Here is a 13,217-nt window from a genome sequence, read left to right as displayed (position 1 = left end):
CATCCCTCTACCTGTGGAAATATTACCTTTCCCTAAATTATTATTTTCATCCAACTATTTTTATGTCCTAACAACCATCAACCAAACTTTAAAGGCTATACCATGGTACTTAATGTAAACAGTTATCCACCACTGCGTTTCATAGAACATGTTTTCCTGCTGGTATTATAGACTATGAACACTAAAGAAGCATTTTATATCTTTGTAAAACTGTTTTTGTTAGCAGAGTGAGAAGACATGAGTGATCACAACAAAAAAGACAGTCCATGGTAAGCCATGTTTCCAATTTCTTTGGGGGGGGGGGGGGGGGAGAGGGAGGCCGTCACTTTATTTCAGAGTCACTTATGCACTTGTAAACTATAAAGGATTTCCATAATGGTACAGTGCTGAGAGAAGCTACAACTGATGCCCAGAGTTTCCTCAAAGATGTCTAAAATAAACAAGAAATTATGTCTTACTTAATGATGTGCAAGTACAAATTCAGTAGCTAAATGAGTTGAATAATTAACAGAAAATGTTAATCATCAACTAGAAAAGTATTAGAACAGCTGAGAGAGAAATGTTAATCCTGCAGTTCCCGTAAGTAATGCCTGAGAATGACAGGTTCAGCTAACAGCATCTGTACGCACGGAAACAGAAGATTCTCCTCCTCAGGAGCAACAGCAGGGAACCTCCGCTCCCGTTAGGAAGTAAAGCTTCCTCTTTCCTTTCCACCTCTGCACAACTCAAAACTTTTTGATTCAGTGCAGGCACAGGGACCCAGTCTGCGCAGGACCGAGGAGGAGGAGGATATAGCTCCTCAGTCAAAATGTTAACACACCTAACAGAGAAGTACCAACCGGATGTGTTTTGCCAAGGGTCCCCAAGACATACCCCTTATGTCACTGAAATATCTAACGGATTATTTATGTATATCATACAACAAGGTACACAATAAGATTTAAAATAATCTACCTTCATGTTTCAGCACTGCCCCAACACCAGCTTGTTCTGCTAGACATGCTCGATCCTACCACCAAGGAAGCGCTCTGCCCCAGCGCACACCTTCCAGCTGTCCCTTTTCCCCACTGGACAACATGGTCCTGCTCTCATGGGAAGACACAACCAGGCCCTCTCCTCCCTGGCTACTCCTGCTCCTCTGTAGCCATGAGGATGAGCAGCCCTCTGACTCTGCCAAAAAGCACGTGATTAGAGAGCAACTGGCTACTAATTCAGAACAAGACGCAAATGCAAAACGGTAGCTGGCAAATCACACGGTAAGCTTAGCAGTGCCTTCCTATCAGATATAATCAGGCAGTCACGGCATCGGATAGCTAGGGAAGAGAGGGAAGTGTTCAAAAGCATCATCCGAAGTAGGTCGTGGGGAGTGGCAGCCAATCCCAGCACCGTCCAGTGCCGCTTCCAGCGCTGTTGCCGTCCTCTCCAGGAGCTCTGGCAGAGGAAGGTAATTCTGGAGCACAGCCAGAGCTCCACTAGAGCCCCGCACCAGGGGATGCGCCAATTCAGCACATCCCCGCTTTGCCCTGCCTGTGACCCCTTGAGGAAATGACAGCCCTCTCCTGAAGAAAGCGTTGCCCATCCACTGCTCCCACGGGAGGAAGAGTTTCTGGCATTTTTGTGAGCTAAGCTTCGGGCGGAAATTCTGTCAGCAGCACTGCCATGCACTGGCCAGTGCTGGCGTAACCCAGGTTGAATCAAGCCCAAAGCGTGGGTCTTGAATAAATTAGACGGAGAGACTAGACAGAGTGGGCAGAGACCGGCTGAGAGAGTAAGAGAGACAGCCGATCATCTGATAATGCTGAGCTGAGATTCAGGATGAGAGAGGAACACTTCTAACCATTCCCTCAACTCACTTTTCCTCTCCCTATGAAAATACACATGGACTCCTCCTTGCAAGAAAATGTTTAGTGAACTTTTTCTATTAACTCCTTCGCTGCAGCAGCTGGCGTAGGCTTAACGTAACGTAGAGACCCAGTTTTCTGGCAAAAGAGATAAAAGTTAAAATAACACCATCAGCCAACTGTTATTTTTTACAGGAACCTTCGTTTGTTTCTATTCTTATACGAATAAAGCTGGTACCTGCTAAAACTGTACCCAACGCTATTTGCTGATCACTTCCACACAAAAATTAAAGTCGTGTGCCCGTAGACTGAGTGTTAAAAAGAACGACAAACTGTACCTGAAAAACCAGTAGGCTGGTCTTAAAAATGTGTCTCTGCAAGTCTGAATATATCCAATGTACTAAAAAATCCTAGCTACAGTTCCAGAATGTAAGAATAGGTTTTGCTAGCTGTTTTCCAGAGACACATAATCAAACCTTTATCATAAAACAACCTTATGTACATTTTAAAACTCCTCAGCATCTCGGAGCAAACGCTAGAAGCCATTGCCCTCTGAGAAGTGTCACAGCTCCCCCGGAGCTTTACTCAACTCTCCCACAGATTCAAGAATGTCCATCCTTACAGATAGGTAACACTCGATTGGACAGGGCTCTGAGCAACTTGGTTGAAGTTTACGCTGCTTTGAGCAGGAGCTGGACCACACGGCCTTCAGAGGTCCCTTCCCATCTAAATGACCGGGACCCAGAAGCAACGCACTTGGTGCATCCTTCAGGCAATACCGAAAACGCCTCGCTCTGTGCAGCTGGTGCCTTCCACCTCTTAAGAGTGAGCAACAAAGCAGGGCTGTGATGGGACGGTCCAGTAAACGGGACACGGCAACTGGCAGCTCAGACGCATGACAAGCAGCCTTCCCGACCCACTCGTCGCCTGTGCATGCACCGCTCCATGTCTCAGAGCCTGGGGAAGCAGCATGCCTCAACCTGGTGGGTCATGGGGGGCCTCGGACCCAGTTCCAGCAAGCTGGAACCCCCTTAGAGAGGCAGCACTGCGCGCGGCATAGAGCACAAACGCCAACGCCAATCTGTATCTAGCATGCGTAGCCCTTCCCTTCCACACATCCCAAATACTACAAATTAGGACTGTTTTGCTAAATATTAGATTTATTAGCTCAGGATTGTTTACCTACATATTAGAAAAGCATGCTGTTTCTAATCACTGTGCCCTTTTCAGCATTCAGTGAAGATCCTTAGGTGGGGTCTTGAAAGCTATTTCAATAGTATAAAAAGGAAAATCTGTGAAACAATGCTAGACTCCAAGAACAAAGAGTTTAGCTTCTATTATCCTATAATGGGTAAGCATCCATCTTCACATCTTCAAAAACTCAACCCATTTTTTATGCAAAATATTTCTTTTACATGCAAAGGATTGCTTCTGGCATACAGATTTTTACCATACAGTAAGTGAGCTTGGATGTCTCTGCCACGCAGAGCGCCTAATATGATAACTATTTCTCACTCTGACAGTAAGAGTACTGCTGTCCCAGAATGCTGGCTCAGTTCAACTAAAAAAATAACATGCTGAGCAGCTCTACGGGTGTCTTTGGCTCTGCAGCCGTGAGGCCTATGCGCAAGTCCAGAGTTCAAAATGACAAGCAAGTTTCCTGCAGCAACACTGAACACTTTTCTAACCCTAACTCCCATCATACTGTGACAGCTAAACACAGCAATCGGACAACAATATTTGACATTAAGTGGATTTTTCTGCACTGGTTCTGATAATCTGCTGTCTCTTTCATAGCAACAGACTTATTTAACCTGACAGCCAGGCATTGTTCTCCTTCAGAGCCAAAGACGGACACATTTCTGGCACATATTCCCACATTGTTCCTCATGGGAATGTCAATGGGTCCAGTTTGACACCCAATTTACATGGCTGTACCAGACATACAAAGCACAAGCATGCCACCACAAAAACTATTTGCTGGGCCAGTCAAGCATGGCTCGGAAACAAGACAACCAGCAGGTACTTTCTTCAAAAAAAGGGTGCGCTCAAGGGACACAAACCATGTCCATAACCTTTTACCCTAGTGGCCCTAAACATGCCTCACACCCAACGGGAAACAGAAGTGACTATAGGGCAACGCTGACCTCTCCAGATTTCACTTCCAAGCGGAGGGACAGGGAGAGACCAGGTCACAATTCCTGCATTACTGCCAGCATCACCACATCACTGCTGATGCCCATCGACATGCATAGACCTCTAACAACCTCTCATGAGAAAACACACCACCAAGCTCAGGTGCTCTGCCCAGCTGTGCCACGCAGACCTGGCTGCAGCACAGGGCAGGATGCAGGCCATGCCCCCAGCTGAGCCCTAAGGCTTGCTGCTGCTGCCTGAGGGCTTCCCACCACCCTGTGCGGCCCGGCTGCCCCCCTGTCCAATGCTGAAGGCTGACGCAGCCGTGAACAAGGTGCCCAGAAAGAGGTGCACCAGAGAGATGGACAACCCTCTCTGAGGCACCCCTCAGAGCTCAAAGAAACTCAGAGCCCAAGAAAAACGTCCCAAATTTCTGGCTGGAGATAGGGTAGAGGCTCCCAGGAGCAGAGAGGTAGAGCAGACCACAGAAGGCTGGCCAAGGCGGAGGAGCAGAGGCTGACGGGGTCTAACCTCCCGAGAACGCACGCTTGCATACACGTGCTTACATACACGCATCTCCTTTGCACGCTGGTGGCTTTGTGAGAGTCACTACTCAGAAACCAGCTCAGAGGGGCAAGAAAGACGAGCTCAAAAACCAGTCAGTCAGGAACAAATCCAAGCGCTCTGGGAGAGAGTCTCATAACCATGATGGTGTGTAAGGCTTGCCAATGAATATCGTTAGGTATTAAGCAATGCCTCTAGCTTTTATTTAAAATGCTTCCCCTTAGGCTACTGGAAGTTTTATTTCAGGTAAGATAGAGTCCTTCCTCCTCCTCCTCCCCCCAGAGCACACTGTACCTTTCCCTAAATCTTTTCTTGCTGAGAGAGCAATACTGTGTTTTTAAAAGGTAAGTGAACTGCATGTCTGCTACAGCACAACAGAAAAAGCTGTTGATACTGATCCCACGGCTTTGACTCACCCTGCCCACAACAGTCATTGGGAATTCACTCTGTACGCAAGGAAAAGAAAAAGATGAAATATCAGAGGGGAAAACAAAAGTAGAAGAAGAGAGACAGGGAAAAAAAAATAAAGTTCCTGAAAGGAAACAAATTTTTGTTTGAAACCTCAACTGAACATCACTGGATATTCTGATGTCCTCCAGCAACACATGAGAGAGAGGGAAGCTTGAAAAAGAGGATGAAAATGATTAAGACTGTAGACAAAAGAACTGTGGCTTCCATTTGGTATTTCTGAGGCTTTAATGGTCATGAATCATTTTTTGTAAAATGAGAAGTAGAAAGGAAAACAACAGATTCTCCAGCAAGTCAATATTCAAAGTATTCTTCCAGATAAAAGCTAGAAGTCCTTCATACTTCAGTGGAGATATGTAAGCAAAACCAGAAGGTGCAGGTTTTAATTTAACAGGCTACATTTTACTTTCCAACATACCTCCCGGAGAAGAGCCAAACCTAACTGAACTGTCACAAAAAAAAAGACAGTGATTCTTCTCTACCTACACACCAACCTTGGCAAGAATGAGGCCATTCTGTAGATCTGAAGCCCTGAAAAAAAGTAAAACTGAGACTGCAAGCTGAGAATTGATGAGAAAACAATCAAAGGAGATGTCTGCAGTACAAAATTTAGCGACAAATATTCTTTCCAGCACAGTGTGATGGATTATCAGAAACTCTCCAGGCCACAATAGTCCCACTCTAGAAAAAAAAAATATTAACTGAGTCTGCGGAGTAAGACCAAAGTGACACACACATACCCACATCCTCTTGATCGCTGGGGTTCAAGCAGGGAGATAAGGAAGAAGAGGAACAAGATGGAGGGTGATCTTCACTGCAGAGTGAAAGAGCAAATGATTAATTCCTGACTATTTTCACGAGCAGACATTCAAAGTCTCTAGCTCCTATTGCTTTGTTCAAGTAGGGATGACCTCCTATTAGCCAATGTCTGCTTCCTCTAAAGGGGAAGTTTTTCTGGTGATCCATCGGGCTAGATAGTTTGGGTCTTGTTTTGGATAATATTGTTCTAATAATCAGAGGCTGATGAATCTATGAGTGTATTTAAAGTGACCATCATGAACATTTGTATTAAACTCTGGACAGAAAACATTCAAGTTTGCAGGAGGGAAGATGAATGACAATGAAGAAGATTGTGCTAAGAGCATCACTGCTGAATGTTGCACTCCAAGAGAGAAAAAAATGAGCACACAGGAAAACAGAAGCTGTGATTTTATTCACTAAGAATTACCATAAATGAAGCAGACAGGCAGACAGCACCTGCCAAGACCTAACTCAGTGGTCTTCCCATCACTCGCAAAGAAACAGAGCAGCCCAGTGCGTACTTCACGTCCTGCATCCTCAAATCCAAATACAGCCCCAAATTTTCTGACGCTGCTGGGTGAAGCTGCTCGTAGCATAGCCTATCCAGTTAACACAGCAAACATACTCACATCAGACTGCGCCCTGCAAATGCCTTGTGCACGCATTGCTGCAGTCAGACGCACGCTCTGCAGGTGCTGCTCCCCCCCACCGCCCTTTGCACCTGCCATCTCACAAGACCGAACGCTACTTGTCCGCTCACGAAAGCCCGGCTGAAGACCCTCTGGCTGTGAACAGAAAGGCTCCATACAGACCACACCGCCCAAGAGATCAGACAATTCCACCACACCTCCGCAAAGAAAACGATTACCTGGAACACACACACAGAAACCGAGCACAAGCCGTAAAAACTCTCGCCCTGCGAGTAACAGGTAGCATAAATCCGTTTCTAACCTGCCCATGAATTAGTCAGAGCCACAATCCGCCTTTCACAGGACCCCTTCAGAAGAGACAACAGCAACTTGCCTTCCTATGTTGGGGCACAAAGTGAATTACAAAATTCACTTCTCATTCCGGACATGAAGTACAACCTGATCACAGGCCAGGTCTGACCCATGCTGCAGCATCTAGATCAGCTATCGAGGCAGCCTGATATAGCCAAGAGCTGGGAAGAAAAAAAAAAAAGAGAGAGAAAGAAGGAAAAGAACCACATCGGGTCCTGCCCTCCTCGTTTTCAGCACGTCCTCTTGGCAAAGTGGTGCCCGGTGACCAAAACAGGAATCTGCTTCATCTGACTGCCCTGAGCCACTTTTACAGTATTGCCAACACAATCATGTTTCATACAGCATCTCAAGAACGCTACTATACTGCTCACTGTAGCCTTTGCTTTATTTGTGACTTACAACCGTAAAATGGGAAAAAACATCGAGTAACTCTGAGGAATTACCTTAGGTTTTCTAATGTATTGGGGGGAGGGGGAGGGCTGATTCAAATTCCAAATAACAGACACACAACACTTCAAAACCATCTGAGTCCAGCTAAAACATGATATGAAAAAAATTACAGGTGGCAGACTGGCTAAGAGGCTGGTGACAGAATCATGTGTGTTTAAGTCACTTACTAGTGAATGAAGCCTGTAATAGTGAATGAAGCCTAAGCAGAAGGTTTAACCATAAAATGGCTTTTCACTGGAGAGCCTGAAAGAATCGAGTCCTAATTCTGCATTACCATCTAGGCAGGCCTAGGAGTCTATTCCTATAAATCATAAAACAGAATTTGGATTAAGGCCATGCCTTTTAAAGAGGAGGTGTCTGTACAACAGGACTTGGAAACCTAAGTGGAGAGCACATAGGCCTGAAGATTAAGTACTTTTTACTGTTTTACTTCAGGCTCAAGAACAACATGGAACTATAACAAGAATGCTAACATGGGAGCTCTTGCATGGCTGCTGGCTCTGGATAAAGAAATTCAGTACAGAGTTCTATCAGATATCTTTCATTAAATGTATTTTAAAATTTAAATATTTTGAGAAAAATAATATATTCAAAAATCTAATTAAAATACGTTGTGGCAGTCAGAGGAAGGCATCCATATGATCAGAACTAAAAACAACGCATTTAGCCCTCTTTAAGTGTTAGCCCTTCAGGAAGCGTTAATAAGAGTTCTTGCCAGCCACAGAACAAATTCTGTGCCTCCTCCTGCCCGGTTCGGCATGCTTGCCCCAGTCCTAATCCACACGTGCAACCTGCTCCTCAGAGACGTTCACACCTGCATCAAATCACATCACACTGGGGGAAAGGAAACAAGTGTATGAGACACGGCGCCAAGACCTCTGAACTCATTTCATTCTTGAATTAGATTTCCATTTATGTACACAATAACGTAATAACAAAAAAAAAAACCACAGCCATTGGCAGATAAACTCAGACAGGTGCAGAATCTTACACTATGTTTAGCTGCCAAAGACCTCAGGTTTTTGCATTCGGATGCATTGGCATAAAAAGTCTTCATCTGTAACTGGTTTTACAGCGTAAGGTACAGAGGCCTGGGATGATAACTTCCATTCTGCCCGGAAACCAGGTGATACTCTGGAACATCAGTCACCACGGTAACTTGTATATTTTTTCAATTGCCCCATATTTAAAATTGATGGTGCCACTTCTATACGTGAAAATTCACAGGATATACAGGATGTTGGCAGGTAGCAATCCAAAGAGCTGTTTCTACTGCATTTTTAGGGTGTTTTTTTTAATTATCATTCCCAATGTACTAGCCCTCAGCATTCAGCCTCTCCCTGTCCACAATGTGACACTGACAAGGTGTGGCAACAGCAGCCAGCCAGAGGTGTGCGGGCCAAAAGTGGTAAGAAAAATGTTTGAGGTTTTTCAGTATAAACCAATATTTACCGGTACGGTAAGTCTGCTTTTCTTCAGCAGGCTTTTAGTGGTAAATATTGGTTTAAAATGAAAACCAGAAGCCTTAATTATATATTTGAATACTGGAATTATGTTATAGATTTATAAGATTTATTTTATTGCAGGGAGCAGCGATGCATAAAAAGGGTCAGAGCCAATACAGTTTACGCAAGTAAGCATTTCAGTGCATCTGTGGATTTGTTCTGAGAGTATGACCAACAGAAATCGATCCAAAAAACCCAATCTACTGTTGAATAGTTTTAATCCAAGAGTTTTATGAATCATATTGGAGCTAACTATTCTGTTCTGAAATATTCATTAGCATTTCAACTTAATAACAACAAATAAATTAAATCATTCTTGCACAAATCCACTTAAGTAGTGTCTTAATTAGAGTCATTACATCACAATTCAGGGTGTCTTGAAGAAATCTTAGTTCTTTCAAAACCTCAGCTGAGCTACTAGGCAAATAGTTGCTTTCTATGGCCATTATACTGAGAAATATGCTGACAAATACTGCTTCAAAGGTTATCTAACCACTGATTCACTCCCATTAAAGTTTGAGGTCTCTGTATTATCATCATCAGAAAATAGGAAATCGTAATTAACGATAAAATCCTTAATCATAGCACTGCTTGTATTCAGTGAAGTGCTGAACCAGTAAATTATTTTTCATGTAAATGGTTCAAACATTTATACGTTTCACTTAATGCTTATATTGTCTAGAAAGAACTTCCCATTCACGGTTCAATTTTGTAGTTTTTCTTTCTTCAAAACTTCATGCTACATTCTCACATGTTTAAGTAGTAGAAGGATAAAAGCTTGACATCTTGTAATTCAACACATTAACGTTTATCCTAAAGTCTTTGGGGGTCTAGAGGTTAAAAGTGTCTATATGGCATGCTTATTATTTTAACTTGCTGAGCCACAACAGATTCCATATATATTTCCATTTGTTATTTCAAGGTATGAATGCTGGATACGAAACTGAAAAATCTAGTTATATTTTGAAATAGTTGCCACCTTTATCCTGGTTGTTTTCTGAACAATTAGAGGCGCTAGGACAAAAACACATGTTGGCTTAGATTACCTTATTAAAACTCGCATGACGTTACAAGCACTTAATTGCTAATGCCCTCATAGTTGGATCAATTCTAACTACATGAGCAGCAAGCTTAAAGTCTTCTCTCTAATGAATACCTAAGAGGTTTTTCCACATAATTTGTGATAACTGAAGTTAAAATATACCTCTAAAATCATATCATGTGTTCGGACAACTCACTAGTCTAACCCATGAGGCAAAAGTCATAAGGAAGAAAGCAAACAACTCTTGCAACGAACAACTCGTAGTAAGACACAGAAGTGTGAAAAATCACCAGAAATGAAACAGTAAATCCTAGACTTCCTCGTTTTTACATATAAGACCTCTATTTGCATAGAGACTGTCCTCAATATTTTTAAATGCTGAAAGAATTTCAATGTTCATCTCCTAAAACGCAAATTCTAAATTTAAAGGATTTTCTAAAAATGTTTCTTCAGATTCTTACAATCAGAGCAAAAGTTCATTGCAAAGAAGAGTCTTACTCTGTCAACTACAACAATACGAAAAGTTTCCCAGTATCTATTATTTGTATTAGAACTCTCAGATTCCGTAATATATCTTTACTGAACAAGACAGAAAAATAGCATGTATTCTTGTAAAATCCTATTTTTAGTGCTTTAATCCATTTAATAACACTGAATTCTCCTTGTCTAATGCATATACAATTCCTGTACATTCAAAATATGTTTTCCATCTGGATTTCTGAAGAATTACTTCCAATCTTGTCTGTTAAAATGACAATTCTTTTTATTCATTTTCTACAGCATACTACCACACCTACGGAAGTGCCTGCAATTTCTAAATTAGAAGTGTCCAGCAGGATTCTCCCAACAACAACAAAGATGATTATGTATTAACAAAAGGATTTCCATCTCCTTAAGCAACTTGGGCATTCTACTCTCAGCCTCAAACGACCCTTGCAAAGAAAGTCTAACAATCAACCAAACTTATGATTTGTTTTGTCTTTTACTGCACCTCAGATCATCTGACAAACTGCTATCGTCTTGTTAAGAACCTGCTTCCCAAGGGCACTCATTCAGAACTGTAATATTCCAAATAATTGACCAAGCTATAGAATATCTGAAATTGGTATTGCTACTAACTCTAGATTCTCAGATTGCTAAACAGACACATAACTCACAGATATACACAACGAAAGGAAGAATCGCTGCAAAGAACAGAAGAAACGGAAGGTTTCAATTAAACACATGAATAAATTCATACGATTAAATACTTACCCTAACATATTTTAGGTTTCAGAAAAAAAATAATACTTGAAATAACATGTCCTGATGTTCTATTATTACTGTCTAAACAACATAGCTTTAGAGCAACTGTTTTGCTCAATAAAGCAAATTTTATCCCCTGATACATGCCTACAACTCCCACCAAGCGAATGGAGTCAGCACATGTGTGCGAGACAGCACATTTAGTCCCAGTGACCAGAAAATGGTGTTTGTCTACTTGATACTTAAATGAGAGTTCTAAAAAGAAAAAGAAAAAAAAAACCCACTATTAAAGCCTTCTGAACAATACTTTCTGATAAATATTTTTCCTTATAATCCTTTCAAAACTTGCAGGACGTGCAATTAGTCCGGCAAACCCTGCTATGTATACCTCGCTGCCAACAGCAGTTTTGTCACAGGAAGAATCTACTTTGTCCAACTATTTCTCTGGTGATCAGGTATGTGGAAATGAAATAAGAGAGTCTGACCCTAAAAATTCAGATCCTTGAAAAAAAATACCAATCGTTTACACACGTTTTTGCAGGATAAGGATCTAAAACATGAACTAAGCACCTTTTCCAATGGGACAAGCATAAAAAAAGGCAAGACTGTACATTCGCATGTAAACGATGAGCATGATATAAGCATGAGGAAGTCAGCAACGAAGTAAAGCACAGTCATCGAGTCCTCTGAAAATAAAGATGTAAAATTCCTTTTGGGGGAAATCCGGAAAAGAGAGAAAGTATCTTGCATCCCTTCCTGAAGCATAATCATCTCCCTATCATTTTTGCTACATCTGCCCTCTACTTGCTGAGGTAAGCATTTGGCTACGGGCTGAAAAGGTGCACAGGAACACCTAAGAACACAAACCTCTTTTTTTCCTCCAACACCGAGAGGGTTTTTTTTTTTTTTTTAACCTTTTGGATAAACCGAGCTGTCAACTCAGGGCACGCGCAGCACTTTTCACCTCACTTACCGAGTGTTTTCGCGCTGGCAAGGCGCGCCACGAGAAACGCTGGAAAACGCTCCACCTGACAGAGATGTCCCCCTCGGGCGGGGGGACACGGGACGGGACGGGACGGGACGGACACCCCGCTCGGCCGAGCGCGCCCCGGGCCGTCACGTCGGACGCTCGCACCGCCGGCGCGAGGTGCTCCAGCACCCAAAGCGGCCCCCGCCCGCCCGTCCGCGGGCGGCCCCGGCCCGCGCGGGCTGAGGCGGCGGCGGCGGCGGGAAGGGCACGCGCGGCCGCGGGGTTCTGCCGCCCGCCGCCGCCGCCGGCCCCTCAGCCCGCCGCCGCTCCCCACCCCCCCCGCCCCGCCGCCGCCGTCGCCGCCCCGCACCTACCCTTTGAGCGCGTCGTGCCCGCCGCCGCCCTGCCCTCGCCGCTTGGCCCGGCTGGCCCGGCTCTCCTTGGCGCTGGCCGCCTCCGAGTGCCCGGCGGCGGCGGCGGCGGCGCCCGCCTGCGACGCCCAGAGCACGGCGACTCCCAGGGCGATCCCCAGCAGCCGCCCCCGCCACATCGCGCCGCCGAGCCCCCGGGCTGCGAGCGGCCGCCGCCTCCTCCTCCTCCGCCGCCTGCTCCTCCTGCTCCCGCTCTTCGCCGCCGACGCCCGCCGGTCCCCGCCGCCTGCCTCAGCCGAGCCTCTCCGCAGCGCGCTGCGAGGGGAGAAGGGAGGGGGCCGTTAGGGGCTGGGGAGAGGCGGGCATCGCCGCCCGGCGCGAGCGCGGGCCGAGGGGCCGCCGGAGCCGCGCGGGCGCTGCCTGCCCTCGCGCAGCATCCGCCAGCGCTCGCGGCCCCGCCGCGCCGGAGCCCCCGCCGCACGGCAGGAGCCCTCCCCGCCCGCGGCTCCGCCAGCCGGGCACCGCCGCGGTGCCAGGCCGGGGGCGCGCAGCCCGCCCGCGGGACAGCCGCGGGCAGCGAGACCCCCCGCCCGCCCGCCCGCCCGCCCGCGCGGAGCCCGCTGCGCCGGGCGCACCCGCCGGAGCCGCCGCCGCTGCCGCCGCCGCCGCCGCCGGCTGCCGTTCCCGCTGCTGTTCCAGCTGCGGCCGCTGCACCCACCGCTGCTCCAGCTGCGGCTCCAGCTGCCCCCTCCCTCCTCCCTCCGCCTCCTTTTTCCCCTCCTCTCCCCCCCCTCCTCCTCAAGTATCGCCCGCGCGCGCTCTC

General features: G+C 45.8%; 1 protein-coding gene across 3 annotated transcripts in view; it reads right to left on the bottom strand.

Moving 5' to 3' along the window:
- The window catches only part of FBN1 (fibrillin 1), a 164,082-nt gene extending 151,509 nt beyond the window's left edge, over positions 1 to 12,573 (bottom strand). For all 3 annotated transcript variants that reach the window (XR_011143704.1, XM_068958240.1, XM_068958242.1), the window contains exon 1: positions 12,398 to 12,573. Coding sequence is in view for 2 of the 3 variants with exons in the window: in XM_068958240.1 (XP_068814341.1) it covers positions 12,398 to 12,573 (176 nt within the window). In the remaining variant the exon portion in view is untranslated. The remainder of the gene's footprint in view (positions 1 to 12,397) is intronic.
- Between the last annotated feature and the right edge of the window lie 644 nt (positions 12,574 to 13,217).

Source organism: Struthio camelus, chromosome 12, assembly GCF_040807025.1.
Source record: "Struthio camelus isolate bStrCam1 chromosome 12, bStrCam1.hap1, whole genome shotgun sequence".
Classification (NCBI taxonomy): domain Eukaryota; kingdom Metazoa; phylum Chordata; class Aves; order Struthioniformes; family Struthionidae; genus Struthio; species Struthio camelus.
Note: the sequence above shows the minus strand (reverse complement) of the source record. Positions and strands in the feature narration are given on the sequence as shown.